This window comes from Cibotium barometz, chromosome 39 (assembly GCF_041138505.1).
Source record: "Cibotium barometz isolate CiBa-2024 chromosome 39, ASM4113850v1, whole genome shotgun sequence".
NCBI classification, from domain to species: Eukaryota; Viridiplantae; Streptophyta; class Polypodiopsida; order Cyatheales; family Cibotiaceae; genus Cibotium; species Cibotium barometz.
In genome coordinates, this window is record NC_141084.1 from 18,555,358 (window position 1) to 18,568,042 (window position 12,685).

General features: G+C 40.3%; 1 protein-coding gene across 2 annotated transcripts; it reads left to right on the forward strand.

Moving 5' to 3' along the window:
- The first annotated feature begins 5,512 nt into the window (after positions 1 to 5,512).
- LOC147615815 (carbamoyl phosphate synthase small chain, chloroplastic-like) lies at positions 5,513 to 11,383 on the forward strand. Of its 2 annotated transcripts, XM_086778423.1 has the most exons (11): positions 5,513 to 5,811; positions 6,147 to 6,273; positions 6,576 to 6,664; positions 6,768 to 6,828; positions 7,213 to 7,263; positions 9,156 to 9,223; positions 9,300 to 9,428; positions 9,603 to 9,718; positions 10,029 to 10,376; positions 10,669 to 10,834; positions 10,933 to 11,383. In XM_086778423.1, exons 1-11 carry the CDS (start codon positions 5,634 to 5,636, stop codon positions 10,974 to 10,976), a joined length of 1,377 nt encoding a protein of 458 aa, XP_086634549.1. In that variant the 5' UTR covers positions 5,513 to 5,633; the 3' UTR covers positions 10,977 to 11,383. The 2 variants fall into 2 exon arrangements, with proteins under 2 accessions (XP_086634549.1, XP_086634550.1); XM_086778424.1 differs by lacking the exon at positions 7,213 to 7,263.
- Positions 11,384 to 12,685: the final 1,302 nt, after the last annotated feature.

Genomic DNA, 12,685 nt, shown 5'->3' on the forward strand with positions numbered 1-12,685 from the left:
AAGAATGCTCCAGCCACATTCTAGAGGATGATTCAAGAAATATTATATGAATATTTAACCACCTTCATGAGGATCATTTCTATTTTGCATGCAATCAAGAAATGGCATCACTGTCTTTATGGAAGCAAGTTTTATGTGCAAAGTGACCATAGGGTTCTTCAATTCTTCCTATCACAGTCAAATCTTTCACCTAAGCAAAGAAGGTGGTTGGCTACCCTTCAACAATATGATTTTGAGATCACATATATGAAGGGAAAGGAAAATGTGGTGGCGGATTCACTTTCTAGAATGTGGGCATATTCATTATTGGCCATCCCGGAAGTGTATAACGATTGGATTGAGGAGATTCAAGAGGAATATATGCTTGATGATAAGGCTTCGCAAATAGTGTAGAAATTACAGCATGGTGTTTGTGATGATTTACCTCATTATCAGTTACAAAATGGTCTCCTCTATCACAAAGGAAAGGGTGTATCTTGTACCCCACTCATCCTTCAAGAACAAAGTCATGGTGGATGAGATGCATTCTACTCCCATGGCGGGACATTTGGGTTTGTTCAAAACCTATGATGCCATAAGGAAGAGCTTTCATTGGAAAGGTCAATGGATGGAAGTCAAAGAGTATATTGCTAAGTGTATGCCTTGTCAACTCAACAAGGATCCCACACACAAGCCAATGGTTTGCTTCATCCTTTACCTATTCCAGAGGGTAAATGGACACATATTGCTATGGATTTCATTACCAGCTTGCCTTCTACCAAGAGGGGATGTAATAGCATCTATGTGGTGGTTGATCGATTAACAAAAGCTGCCCATTTTGTACCAAAAAAGTGAGAAACTCGGCATCTATGGTGGCACACCAATTCATGGAAAATGTGTTCAAGCTGCATGGCATGCCGCAGCAAATAGTGAGTGACCAAGATGTGAAGTTTATGGGCACATTTTGGCATACATTGTTTGATAGCATGGGTACCTAGCATGACCTATCACCTGGAAAAACCGATGGTTAAATCGAGAGGGTCAATAAGTGGCTTGAGACTTACTTGAGGCATTATTGCTATGAAACGCAACATGCATGGGACGATTGGTTGCATTTGGTGGAGTTTGCCTACAATAGCACCTATCATAGTAGTATTGGAATGTCGCCTTTTGAGGCTATGTATGGCTGCAAGGTGCATGTACCGATCATAGCATTCCAGCAAGAGAATGCAAATCCACATGCAAGGGAGGAAGTGCAAAGAATGCAAACTCTTTTGCAAACATGCAAATCAAGAAGTCTCAAGATACCTAATACTTGATATGGATCTCTCAAATGTAGTACCAACACAAAGCTTGCACACCGTTATTATGGGCCACACAAAGTATTGAGAAGGGTTGGTGAAGTGGCTTATCAATTACTACTTCCATCTACTACAAGGATACATGATGTCTTTCACGTATCACATTTAAAGGCATATGTTGGGCTAGAGGTGCAAGTTTGGATCAGCTTTCACCCATGAGTGAAGATCGCATAGTGGAGCACATTCTCGAGAAGGTGTTGGGAGAAAGAGAGAAGGTGTTATGCAACCGCACTTTGCATGAATACCTTGTCAAGTAGAAAGATTTACCTCAAGATGAAGTACCATGGTAGCCCACCTCTATGTTGGAGGGGATGGAACACCTTTTTGATGCATCCGAGGTGGATTTTTGAGTCAAAACAGTGAAAAATAGCTTGCTATAATTTACTGTTATGAGTCATAAAAGAGGTTCAAATGGATGCAATTGACATATACGCTTCTTAACCATGATTGACAATGAGTTAGGGAGCATTACATGAAGTTTTGGAGGTCTCAAAGGCTTAAATCATGCTCTTTTGGACATCTTTGGCAAGAAGTGTTCATGTTGATGCTTATGCAAACCATCCATACTATGGTTTTACTTTGTGCATGTTTTGTGAGGACGAACCATATTTTGGTGGGGATGTTTTGTAACGAAGCAGTGGACACATAAGTGTGGACACAAATTGTACACATGAGGCCAAGGGCCAATCATAAGTTGTATTAGACCAAGGGGCCAAGTGTAAGTGAGGGACATAGGCTTATGGAGGCCTCCAATGTTTGTTATAGCTGGTTTGTATGGAAAGGTGATTCTTGGGTTACTTACGCCTGACAAACATGTGTGTGGTGATGGTTTGTATACTTATGAAATATTTGTTTACCAATTTGTTATTAGTTATTTTATAGGTGAAGAGGATTTAGAAGATTGAGGAGAATACACACAATATTATTTGTTCGTATACATTTTTGTAAACAAGATTTGTATATACATGTGCTAGCTTGTGCACATTTTGATTTGATTTGGAAAGCTTTGATTTATCAAGCTTAGACTTGAGCTTCAATATTTTTGTAAAGCTTGATATGCTTTAACCCTAGCCTCAATTTATGGACACTCTATTTTGAGCATAAGAAAGTGCCGTGCAAGTAAAAGCACCTTGGAGGCTATGGCCTATTTTGGAATAAAGAATTACATAAATACTCATGTGTGGGGAGAGGCCACACACATGAGGGGGGATGATTGTACCCAATGTTTGAGTCGTTATCTTGAGCTAAGTATTTTACTTGTTGTTCATTCAATTCTTGAATATATTTGAATTTGTGGTCTTTGATGAGTTAATTGGATTTAATAATATATTTTCTTGCAAGTTCCTATTTTCTCTATTTTCCTAGAAATGGATCCGTGATAGTGGTATCAGAGCCATGGGTCTAGGAAGATGGAAGCAAGATTTAAAAGCTTGAAGGCTTAAATCAAAGGTTTCAAGAGCTGTAGGCTTTTATCCAAAGGGCAAGGACCAAAAGACAAAGAAGGTGGTAAACCACTCTGTAGAAACCACCAAACCACCCTTTTTCTTGAAGAATGGGTTTTCCAAATTCTTAGCCTCTCCATGATCTGACTATATGGATGAATTCAAAATTGAAGGAGGCTTCCAAATATCAAAATGCTAAACCACTATTTTACTGATGGAAATCCATAATGAAGAGTGGACAATTTTCCCCACAAATCAATTTTGTGAAGAAGCGCTAATTGCCAAGTTGAATTATTTTTAGATTAAAAGCTTAATCAAATTGGAGAAAACTCAAGTTTGTGAAATGGCAATTGATTATTTCTTTTTCTCTTCCAATCATGGGCGGCGGCGAAAAAAACAGGTGGAATTTGATTTTTTTTCTCAAACGCATTGTGCGGGCTTCATCTTCAGAGAGACTGTCATTCTTTGAAAGTTTTGTAAGCTCTAAAAAGCTTAACATTATAAGCTTCAAAAAAAGGGGGGGGGGAACTTAATAGTATAAGCTTTAAAAGGCTTATAACTATTACTTTTGGCAAAGCTTTGAAAAAGCTTAAATCTCTTTAAAGCTCAAAAACCCTTCACAATCAGGGGAAAGGGAGCTCTACAAAAGGAAAATTTAGGTTTGCGGAATTTGTAGAAAAACTATAGAAAATCTTTTATCTCTTTTTCAAAAAATTGGAAGGCCTTTTGCAAAAAAAATTTGGGCATTGTCAAAGGGGACCAAATATCGAAAGTTTTTGGAGGTGTTATCTTTGGCTCTAGTTTCTTTGTCACATCAAGATCTGGCAAGATTTTTGGATACTCAATGAATTTGAAGTGGCTTTAAAAATATTGCCAAAGCAGTTGCTTTTCTACCCACCTTTTGGTGCTTTGGAAATATCTTGATGGTCTTCTTGGTGGTGGCGGGAGACTGAGCTTTCCTTGCTAGAATTGAAGCTTTAGTTATGGGTGGCATCATATTGATGATGAGGCTGGGGTCATCAATAAAGGAGGGGCTACCGATGTTAAGGCTATGAGTTGGCAAGGCTTAGTTATGGGTTGTAACATATTGATAACGAGGCTGGGGTCGTTAATAAAGGAGGGGATGCCAATGTTAAGGCTATGTCTTGGATTTTACTAAATCTAATTATGGAATTTGATCTCTTTTGTGATTGGAGACTTAGGGATTTTAGCAAGAGGGGTTGACATTGATGAGGTCTTGATGATAGCTTTTCCTTTGTTGGGCTGCAGTGATAACCTTGGTTTTTATAATCAAGGGTCGTAGAGTTTGCAAATAGAGGGGATATTGATGATGGAGGATCCCTTGGTGTGAGTCTTTTCTTTTTTCAGTGATGTTGATTGAGGATTTTCCTTTATTGTAGAAACTTCATCACTTGGTTCTCCATCGCTTGAGACACACAGTGGTGGCTGTATCGTAGGCATCTCTTCCTTCAAAAGATGCGGCCTTTACTCCGAGTCTTGGATAAATGGAATGGTTACCTTCATGGGGATCTATAGTTTAAGGACTCTGAATATGTAGATTTGTTAGTGGTTCCTTTTTTTAGGATATGGCTGATTTAGAGAGTCCATCACAAAGGATCTTCATCAATGGAGAGGATGTGTATTCAATAGGAGTGGCTCCTGATGTAGAAGCTAGTTGTCTCTTTTGAACAAGGTCATAAAGAGCGTTCAATGTTATTTCATCCTTATCACATAATGGCACCACCACGTCTTTGTTAGAAATATTCATGGCACATGTCTGGCTAAAGAAGTTTGGTATAGCTTGCACCAAGGTAGCCCAATCCCTTCCTAGGATAAAATCTGCTTTTATCACATAGTCTAACACACAAATCGTACATTTCAAGGAGTTAGACTCCACATAAATCATGTATTCAAAAGATCCTAGACATGGCATGCCTTGTGTGTTAGTCCACGGAATCCATTCATGAGCATGTAAGCTTGGCTTGCCTAGCTCACATGTAATGAGATTGTTTTGCCTGTAAGGATAGATTTGAGATTGGATGCTTTGGAATCCCAAGCTCATTTCAAAGCCAATTTATATTCTAGGAATCCATGGGAATTGTTCAGATTTTGAAGTCTTAGGTTCTGAAGCTTCAAGTTGTTGAGCTTCCAACTGTTTTGACTATGGTAAGATGAGTTTAGACTCTACAGTCTCACTTTTAGGCAAGGGTTCCTCTCGTCTTGTCTCGTCGTAAGAGCTATGTGATGGATGTTTCAGGGGTTTCTAAGAAGATAGTTTGCTTTCTTTCATAAATGGAGTACCAAGTGTTGACCAACCAATCATCACCACCGCGAGACACACGCGCACCCTCTCTCTCTCTCTCTCTCTCTCTCTCTCTCTCTCTCTTTGTGAGGCTCTCTCTACAGTGGTAGCGTAGTGGTCTACACATTGGGCTCCCAACTGAGAGATTTCGTGTTCAAGTCTCATTCGATCGTAAGGTCACATGCGGTATGGTGGCTTGGCTATGACATTAGAAAGACTCCTCCTCCTCCCCTCTCTCTCTCTCTCCCCCCCCTAGTGTCTCTCACTTCCTTCACAAGTCGCATTCCATGCCACCATCACCACCATCATCATCATCATGGATCCTAAGTGGTTGGTGACTCACCACCCACTACCATCATCATCTCTCCTTCTCCTCTTCTAGTGTTTTTCTTCTTTTATGTTAATCTTGGTGCAAACTACTTTTGAGCCCACTACAAAGCGCACTAAGTGCAGCATCATATTTTATTTTCCTCTATAAACATTCCCTGTTCCCGTCCGTCACGAACACCTTGAGGTTTGCACTTCCCTCCTCCCGCGAGAGCATAAGCCATGGCTGCTTCCACCATGGGCCCTTCCCATCTCCTCACCTCTTCTCTGTCGTCGTCCTCGTCTTCTTCTTCTTCTTTGCGACCTCTCCTTCACCCTGTTTTGTTAAGCACCACCAAGAAATGTTGGCTTCTGGAGGTCTCCTGCTGCAAGGCTTCTGCGGACGAAAACACTGTCGCAGGTAAACTTTTGATTTTTACCGATAAACAGTTGTTGGACTTTTACTGCTAAACAAAAACATAAAACCAATGTCCCCCCTCTTCTTGGCAAAATGCATTCAAATAGCAGCTGTTTTCCAAGTTCAATCTGCAATGGCCTCCGTTTAATTTTTGGGCAAACAGGTGCCTCAAAAAATAGCAATCCTTAAACTGCAATGGCTGCATGTTCAGCCCAAAAAAACTCTGGATTTATGGGTTCTGGCAGAATGCTTCACTAATGCCATATTCCTGCATCAAACTTAAATGCCCTCCTTTAAAAAAACAGGGCTTATGTAACTTGATTTTGGTATGTTGGCAGCAAAACGGCCATGGAAAATCTCAGATACAAGGCTAGTTCTGGAGGACGGATCCATCTGGAAAGGCAAATCTTTCGGTGCTGTCGGAACCCAAGTTGCAGAAGTGGTTTTCAACACCTCTATGACTGGGTAGGCTCTCTTATGGCTCTGAAGTTAAAGGGCTTAAGGGTGGTTACAGAATATTTCCTGCTCATTCGTGCCATGGATTTGAATTCTCAAAGACACTTTCTTTCAACCTTGTTCAATTGCTCGTTGTTTCTCAAAATGAATTGTATAATTTTTACTATCCTCTAATCTCTTTGAATCTTCATCAGCTGCCGTATGATAAAAAACTAATGTGATTTGCATCAATGAGCAAGTCATGAAACAGCTCATTAAGGTCATCTGCTTCACCTGTAGCAATTCTTATTGATTGCCATTTGGAATCACAGGTATCAAGAAATCTTGACAGATCCTAGTTATGCAGGCCAGTTTGTTCTGATGACTAACCCCCACATTGGCAACACCGGTGTCAACTTTGGTATGTTATCACTTATTGCCTTTCATTCGAAACATCTCTTCGCTGGCTAAAATAGGTAAGATTGATATATTGATATCAAGACATAGTGCTACTGTACCTGCAGGGGACGAGGAGTCAACACAGTGTTTTCTTGGAGGTTTAATCATCAGGAGCCTCAGTAGATGGTACATGCATCCATATTTAATCTTATAGTCTTCAAAGTGAACATTGACTACCTCAAAAGCATACATGTTAGTGTTGTCTGTTGAAGCTTGCTAAGAGCTGATTGCAATTGAGGATCGTACCTCCTCTGAATTGATGCCACTAGATTACCGATAGGTGGTCTGCTCTTTCGTTTTTCTCCTATCACTTGAAGCAGATAGATGCTGCAGACAGATCAATGTGTGCCAAAATCTTGTTGTGTTCAAGAGTTTTGCAATTGCAGCAGTTCTGTAGGATGTTTGTTTTTTTGGAGATTGTTACAATTGTGGTCCAAGAAAAGGTATTGCAAACCCACTCTGAAGACCTTTAAGCAATCTCACATGCACACGCTTTTGCATGATGGGCAGGTTTTGGGTTGCTAATCAACGCATACACATGCCTAGGCCAAGGATCCAAAGGTCGGACACCTTTTTAGCCCAGTATGAACACATCTAATGAAATTTATTACCTTATTTTTAGGTTTGCAAAGGGATGGCCGATTGGAGCAATTATGAATGTTTACGTAGCAAGATTTGGGTCATTATTGAGCATTCAAGGTTGGATAAGCAAGCCTCAGCCTTGGATTGGCAGTTTTGCTGTCATAGCATAGAAGGTTTCAACCCTGGAGAGCTTTGGAGCAGCAGTTAAAAGTCGGTAGCATGCATCAGTAGCTAATGTGCATGATTCAAGAGCCCAGTTCTAGTCTAGATCTTTGAAATCATTGTAAATATTTATTTATTCAATTAATATGCAGTAGAGCTATGTGCTTGAGTGTAAAATCACAAATATCCAGAATCCATCTTGGCTTTTGTTAAACATATTGAGTCTGATTCTTGAGTTCAATAACTCAAACCATAAGTTCTCCAGATGCCCATTTTACCAAGGAGAGCTTATAAAAGCTTCCACCTCCAATCTTTTTTCAAGGTGAAGCTAAGAGCCCCTCCACCCCCCCTCCCCCCCTACCTCTCTCCCCGTGCACAAACTGACTTAAGGATGTGTGCATATAGCTTAGGACTAATTCAAAAGCCATATGGAGGGTATTCACCTAGTAAATTTGTTATGATCCTTAGTGCTAGCCTTCATTATGGCTGAGTCTGTCTTGTATCTTCGGAGCTATGACGGAAAATCAATACACAGACCTTTGTATGAATGCATGCTCTTATGTGTGTGCGTGTGTGCGTAGGGGGTGTGTGTGTGGGGACATATATTGATACCAAGTTCTACACGCACTATTGGGCATTGATGACGTTAGTGGGGATGTCGTAGTATCCAGTCCATATTGTGCATGATGGAGTTGATGGTTTATTGTCTTGTGGATGACTACCATGAGGTTATAAATTGCACATTCTTATAAGGTGAATTTGGGCATGTTCTTGAATTCATCTAGGTATATCTTTATGCTGTATTAGTGGACATGCAAATTTCACATTGTGAAGTTTTAGTCCAAGTTGCAGCCAGTTGATATTGTGTTAATTCTTTCTATCTTTAGTGGTGCATATGCCCTATCAACTACCTTTTTGTTGTAATATTTCTTTCTATTTGTTATGATCCTTAGTGCTGGCCTTCATTATGGCTGAGTCTGCCCTGTATCTCCGGAGCTTTGACAGAAACTCAGTACACAGACCTTTGCATGAATGTATGCTCTTATGTGTGTGCATGTGTGCGTAGGGGGTGTGTGTGTGGGAGCATATATTGATACCAAGTTCTACACCCACTATTGGGCACTGATGACGTTAGTGGGGATGTCGTAGTATCCAGTCCATACTATGCATGATGGAGTTGATGGTTTATTGTCTTGTGGATGACTACCATGAGGGTATAAATTGCACATTCTTATAAGGTGAATTTGGGCATGTTCCTGGATTCATCTAGGTATATATATAATGAACAAATCTTGTGGTCAATTGCCAAATGTATCCTTCTTTGTTACTTACGTTTGTACATTTTTGACTAGCCCATGTGTATGATGGTGCTAATGCTAGCAAAAGTGTGGAACATCAATTTAAGCACGAGAAGGTAATGAACAGCTGAGATTCAATTGCTGATGGCAAGCACGTGGTCGAGGTGGACACATGGAAGTCCTATGAAAACGCAGCTTTAAGTATTTATCTAGAGTGAATGATTACCCAAGCATCCTTGTATGATATATCCATGTGACGTATGGGCAGCACAGATATGTATATGAAATTATTGTACTAGCATATAAATTGTCAAATGTCCGTATAGTTGTATGCTTCGAGCAAATCCTTGATTATTTTTTGAGCAAGTTATTGGGTGCTTCTAAAGCAGCTAACTCTAGCCTGATGTGCAGTGTTTCGAATTGGCGTGCAACAGAAACCCTACCTGAATATTTGGAGAAAAGGAACGTGATGGGCATCTGTAGGTGATTTCACAGTATCAACTGTATCTTTTTTTGGGATCAAAGAAGAGGGTAATCTTTTGCTTGTGTAAATAGATGATGTGGACACACGTGCAATCACAAGAAGATTACGGGAAGATGGAAGCTTGATTGGAGCGCTGAGTACAGATTCAAGCAAGACAGACGAAGAGCTTTTGGATACTGCTAGAACATGGGACATTGTAGGTAAGAGCTTTTGCATATGGCTAGAACATCGGAGATTGTAGGTAAGAGTGTTATTTGCAGGCTGCACTACACAACTGCTGCAAGCCCATTTACTTCTTTCTCGTCTCTCTTTTGCGAGATTTGATCTGATAATCTAGGATTATTGAAGTTTATGAGATTTTGGAATGTGTGAAGGCAAAGATCTTATCACGGGAGTCTCTTGTACGGAGCCGTACGAATGGAAGAACAAGACAGAGGATGACTGGGAGTTCAGTGCTGAAGCTCGTGAAGGTGCTGCTGATACATTTCATGTAAGCTGTATTGCTCTTGGTATAAGCCTCCGCATTTGCCTTAATACGACCCTGGGTATTACCCTCGATACAACCCATGGTATTGACCTCAGCAATACCGAGGGTGATTCGGATGCGGTACACCAAACCCAGCATTGTACTTGTGAAGCTGTCTTGTGTCGTTTAATCTTTTTTTCTAAGCAGGCAAGGGAGCCGCAATCTTGATTTTGCTATGACACTACCTTATTGATTTTTGGGCGTCGAAGGATGCGGTCTTGATGTGTATGCTGTGTATCAGACTTCTGACTTAGTTGGTTTGCCTTGTGATCAGGTTGTCGCTTATGATTTTGGTATTAAGCATAATATTTTGAGGAGACTGAGCTCCTATGGGTGTAGAATCACGGTGGTCCCGTCAACATGGCCAGCTTCAGAGGTTATCAAGTCCAACCCAGATGGTGTTTTGTTTAGCAATGGTCCAGGTGATCCTTCGGCAGTTCCGTATGCTGTTGAAAATGTTAAAGTAATCACAGGCAAGATTCCTGTTTTTGGAATCTGCATGGGGCATCAACTCCTAGGGCAAGCACTAGGGGGCAGCACTTTCAAGATGAAGTTTGGCCACCATGGTGGAAATCATCCTGTTCGACAACTCCAAACTGGTCGGGTTGAAATCAGCGCTCAGGTTCATGCCACACTGCACTTTCACATTTATATGCCATACATATTTGAAAATGGTGATGACAGTATGGGAGGGCTTTTACAAATTTTTAGGCCGTGGTTCTTAATTGGTATCAAGTTTGCCAATGGATGCAGTTTAGATGTGTATGTATGTGTATGCATGTACATACATACATACATAATCAGAAAAGCCATGAGGTTGTGATTAGCATAGCTTTGTTTGCAGTCTTTGTCCTAATTCACAGACAATGTCCATTGCAATGAAGTGTAGCCCTATTCTGTGTGCTGTGTTACAGAATCACAATTATGCTGTTGACCCTTCAACACTACCAGAAGGTGTAGAAGTTACACACATCAATTTGAATGATGGAAGCTGTGCAGGACTTTCCTTTCCAGCCATGAAGGCAATGAGTCTTCAATACCATCCAGAATCATCCCCGGGTCCTCATGATGCAGATCCTGGTAAGTCGTTGAAATGCGTATCCCTCTTGTGCTGACCTTCCCTTCTGCTTTTTGATGTAGTATCTTACTGCGAAAATTCATTGCTTTTGCTTTTTCAGCTTTTTATCAATTCATACAGATGATGAGGCAGAACAAAAAGTAGATGATAACCATTTGAACTGACATGCAGTCCAATAGTTTTGCAATTGTGTTGTGGCACAAGAGGGCCATCTATGGCCACCATGTACGATTGTGCCCTTGAAAGTTGCCCTTGATGCCATGATGGTTTGAGGGAATTCTTCCGCTGATGTAGTGTAAAGTGCTTATAGTTGTTGCTAGTACCAGTGTGGTATCCTTGTTTTAGACTGGTAAGGATTTGTTTTTTGTTTTTGTTTTTCGAGCCGGGGTCAGAAGTGAGCAAGCTTGTTCTGAGACTCGTTCTGAGACTGGTAAGGAGTGTAGCTGGATTGATTGCAGTGAGGGGGTGTGGTCAAGCCAGGCATGTTATCGGCTTACGGGAGTTGAGAAGAACATCTGAAGTTTAAATCAATAAAATTTCCACTCCTGTCATCTTTAGAGTTGCTTCAAATCAAAGTACTGTGTGCAGCATGTCTTATTATGCAATGGGGCAGACGTGCTATTCATTAAACATTTTGTTCCTTGCAGCTTATTAGCGTCAAATAAAGAAATGTGAACTTTTGATGCGGCCTTCACTCCCTGCCCTGGTTCATGACTTACCACATGCCTGAGTCTCAAAGGTCTCTCTTTCTCTCTCAAATGAAACCTAGACTTACTCACGGATTACTGGTAGGAGTGCTTCCAATAATTAGGAGCATCACTGAAAATACTTGTCTGTTGTAGCTGCTTTGGTTCGTAAAATGCCCAAAATTTCTTTTGTAGAAGTACACTTGGGTCATTTACAGCTTCCTCCCACTCCTTGTCCTCTCTGTTTACGGTGTCATGTACACAGCATTTTCTTCTTGCCTACTCAAATGTTATCATCTTGGTTGTGTGGATGTTAACTTGATAGAGAGTCTCTTCTTTTCTTTGCTTCTTTAAAGGGATGAAATTTAGGCCCTTTTCAGTACGTTCCAACATTTGAAGCCCCTCAAGTCTATAGCACCAATTTCTATGAACAATTTGTAATTCTTTGTATTTTAATATTAAGGCTAAGCTTACCTTACTGCTTCCTAAAACATGAAATTACTGACTTTAGCAAGGCAGGATGCAAGGGATGGTTTGGCAATAGTAGTTATGATAGTGTAAGTTTGTGGTCTTATTATTGTTTTTCTTATTAACATCTATCATTGTTTTTTTGAATCCATGATCTACTTACTTTGTTAGAAAATGCTCCCCCATTGCTATATGCTATGTCCTTTGATGGTGAATTGGAAGTGGCTTTGGTAAGGTGTCATACACAATATGGAAGTGTTTTGTTCCTTGTAAAACCCAACTCCTAGAGTCAACAACCTCAACCACATAGCCTCAACGAGCTAAAGGTGTAAGCCTTGGTTGAAGAAATTTCTTAGAAGCCCATGATATGGCTCCTTGTAGCTTGAAATAGATTCACAACTACTCATGTTTAGAGCAAAAGGGGAATCAGAGACACTAAGCAAGTGTACATTAATTTGAAAGTTAATGAATACCTCAATGCCTAGTACCATTCAAGTACCTAAGCTTGCTTTTCACACACTTTTAAAGAGTGCATAAAATATGTCTATCCACTTTGAGCAAAATTGAGTGAAACAATTAAGACTCTGGCATCCTTAGAAAGTCCATGGGTTTCTTGCATTGCACATACTAAACTCCTCATAAATTTTTGTGAAGTGCTTTTGTTGAGATATGGAAGCTATGAAGGTTAAGTACTAAAAA

Bases quoted from the DNA above. Each gene is read 5' to 3' on its own strand.
- LOC147615815 (XM_086778423.1), top strand. From the start codon at position 5,634: ATGGCTGCTTCCACCATGGGCCCTTCCCATCTCCTCACCTCTTCTCTG. The intron at 6,665-6,767 runs GTATGTTATCAC...CTGTACCTGCAG, and splicing joins CAACACCGGTGTCAACTTTG to GGGACGAGGAGTCAACACAG. The intron at 9,429-9,602 runs GTAAGAGCTTTT...GAATGTGTGAAG, and splicing joins TAGAACATGGGACATTGTAG to GCAAAGATCTTATCACGGGA.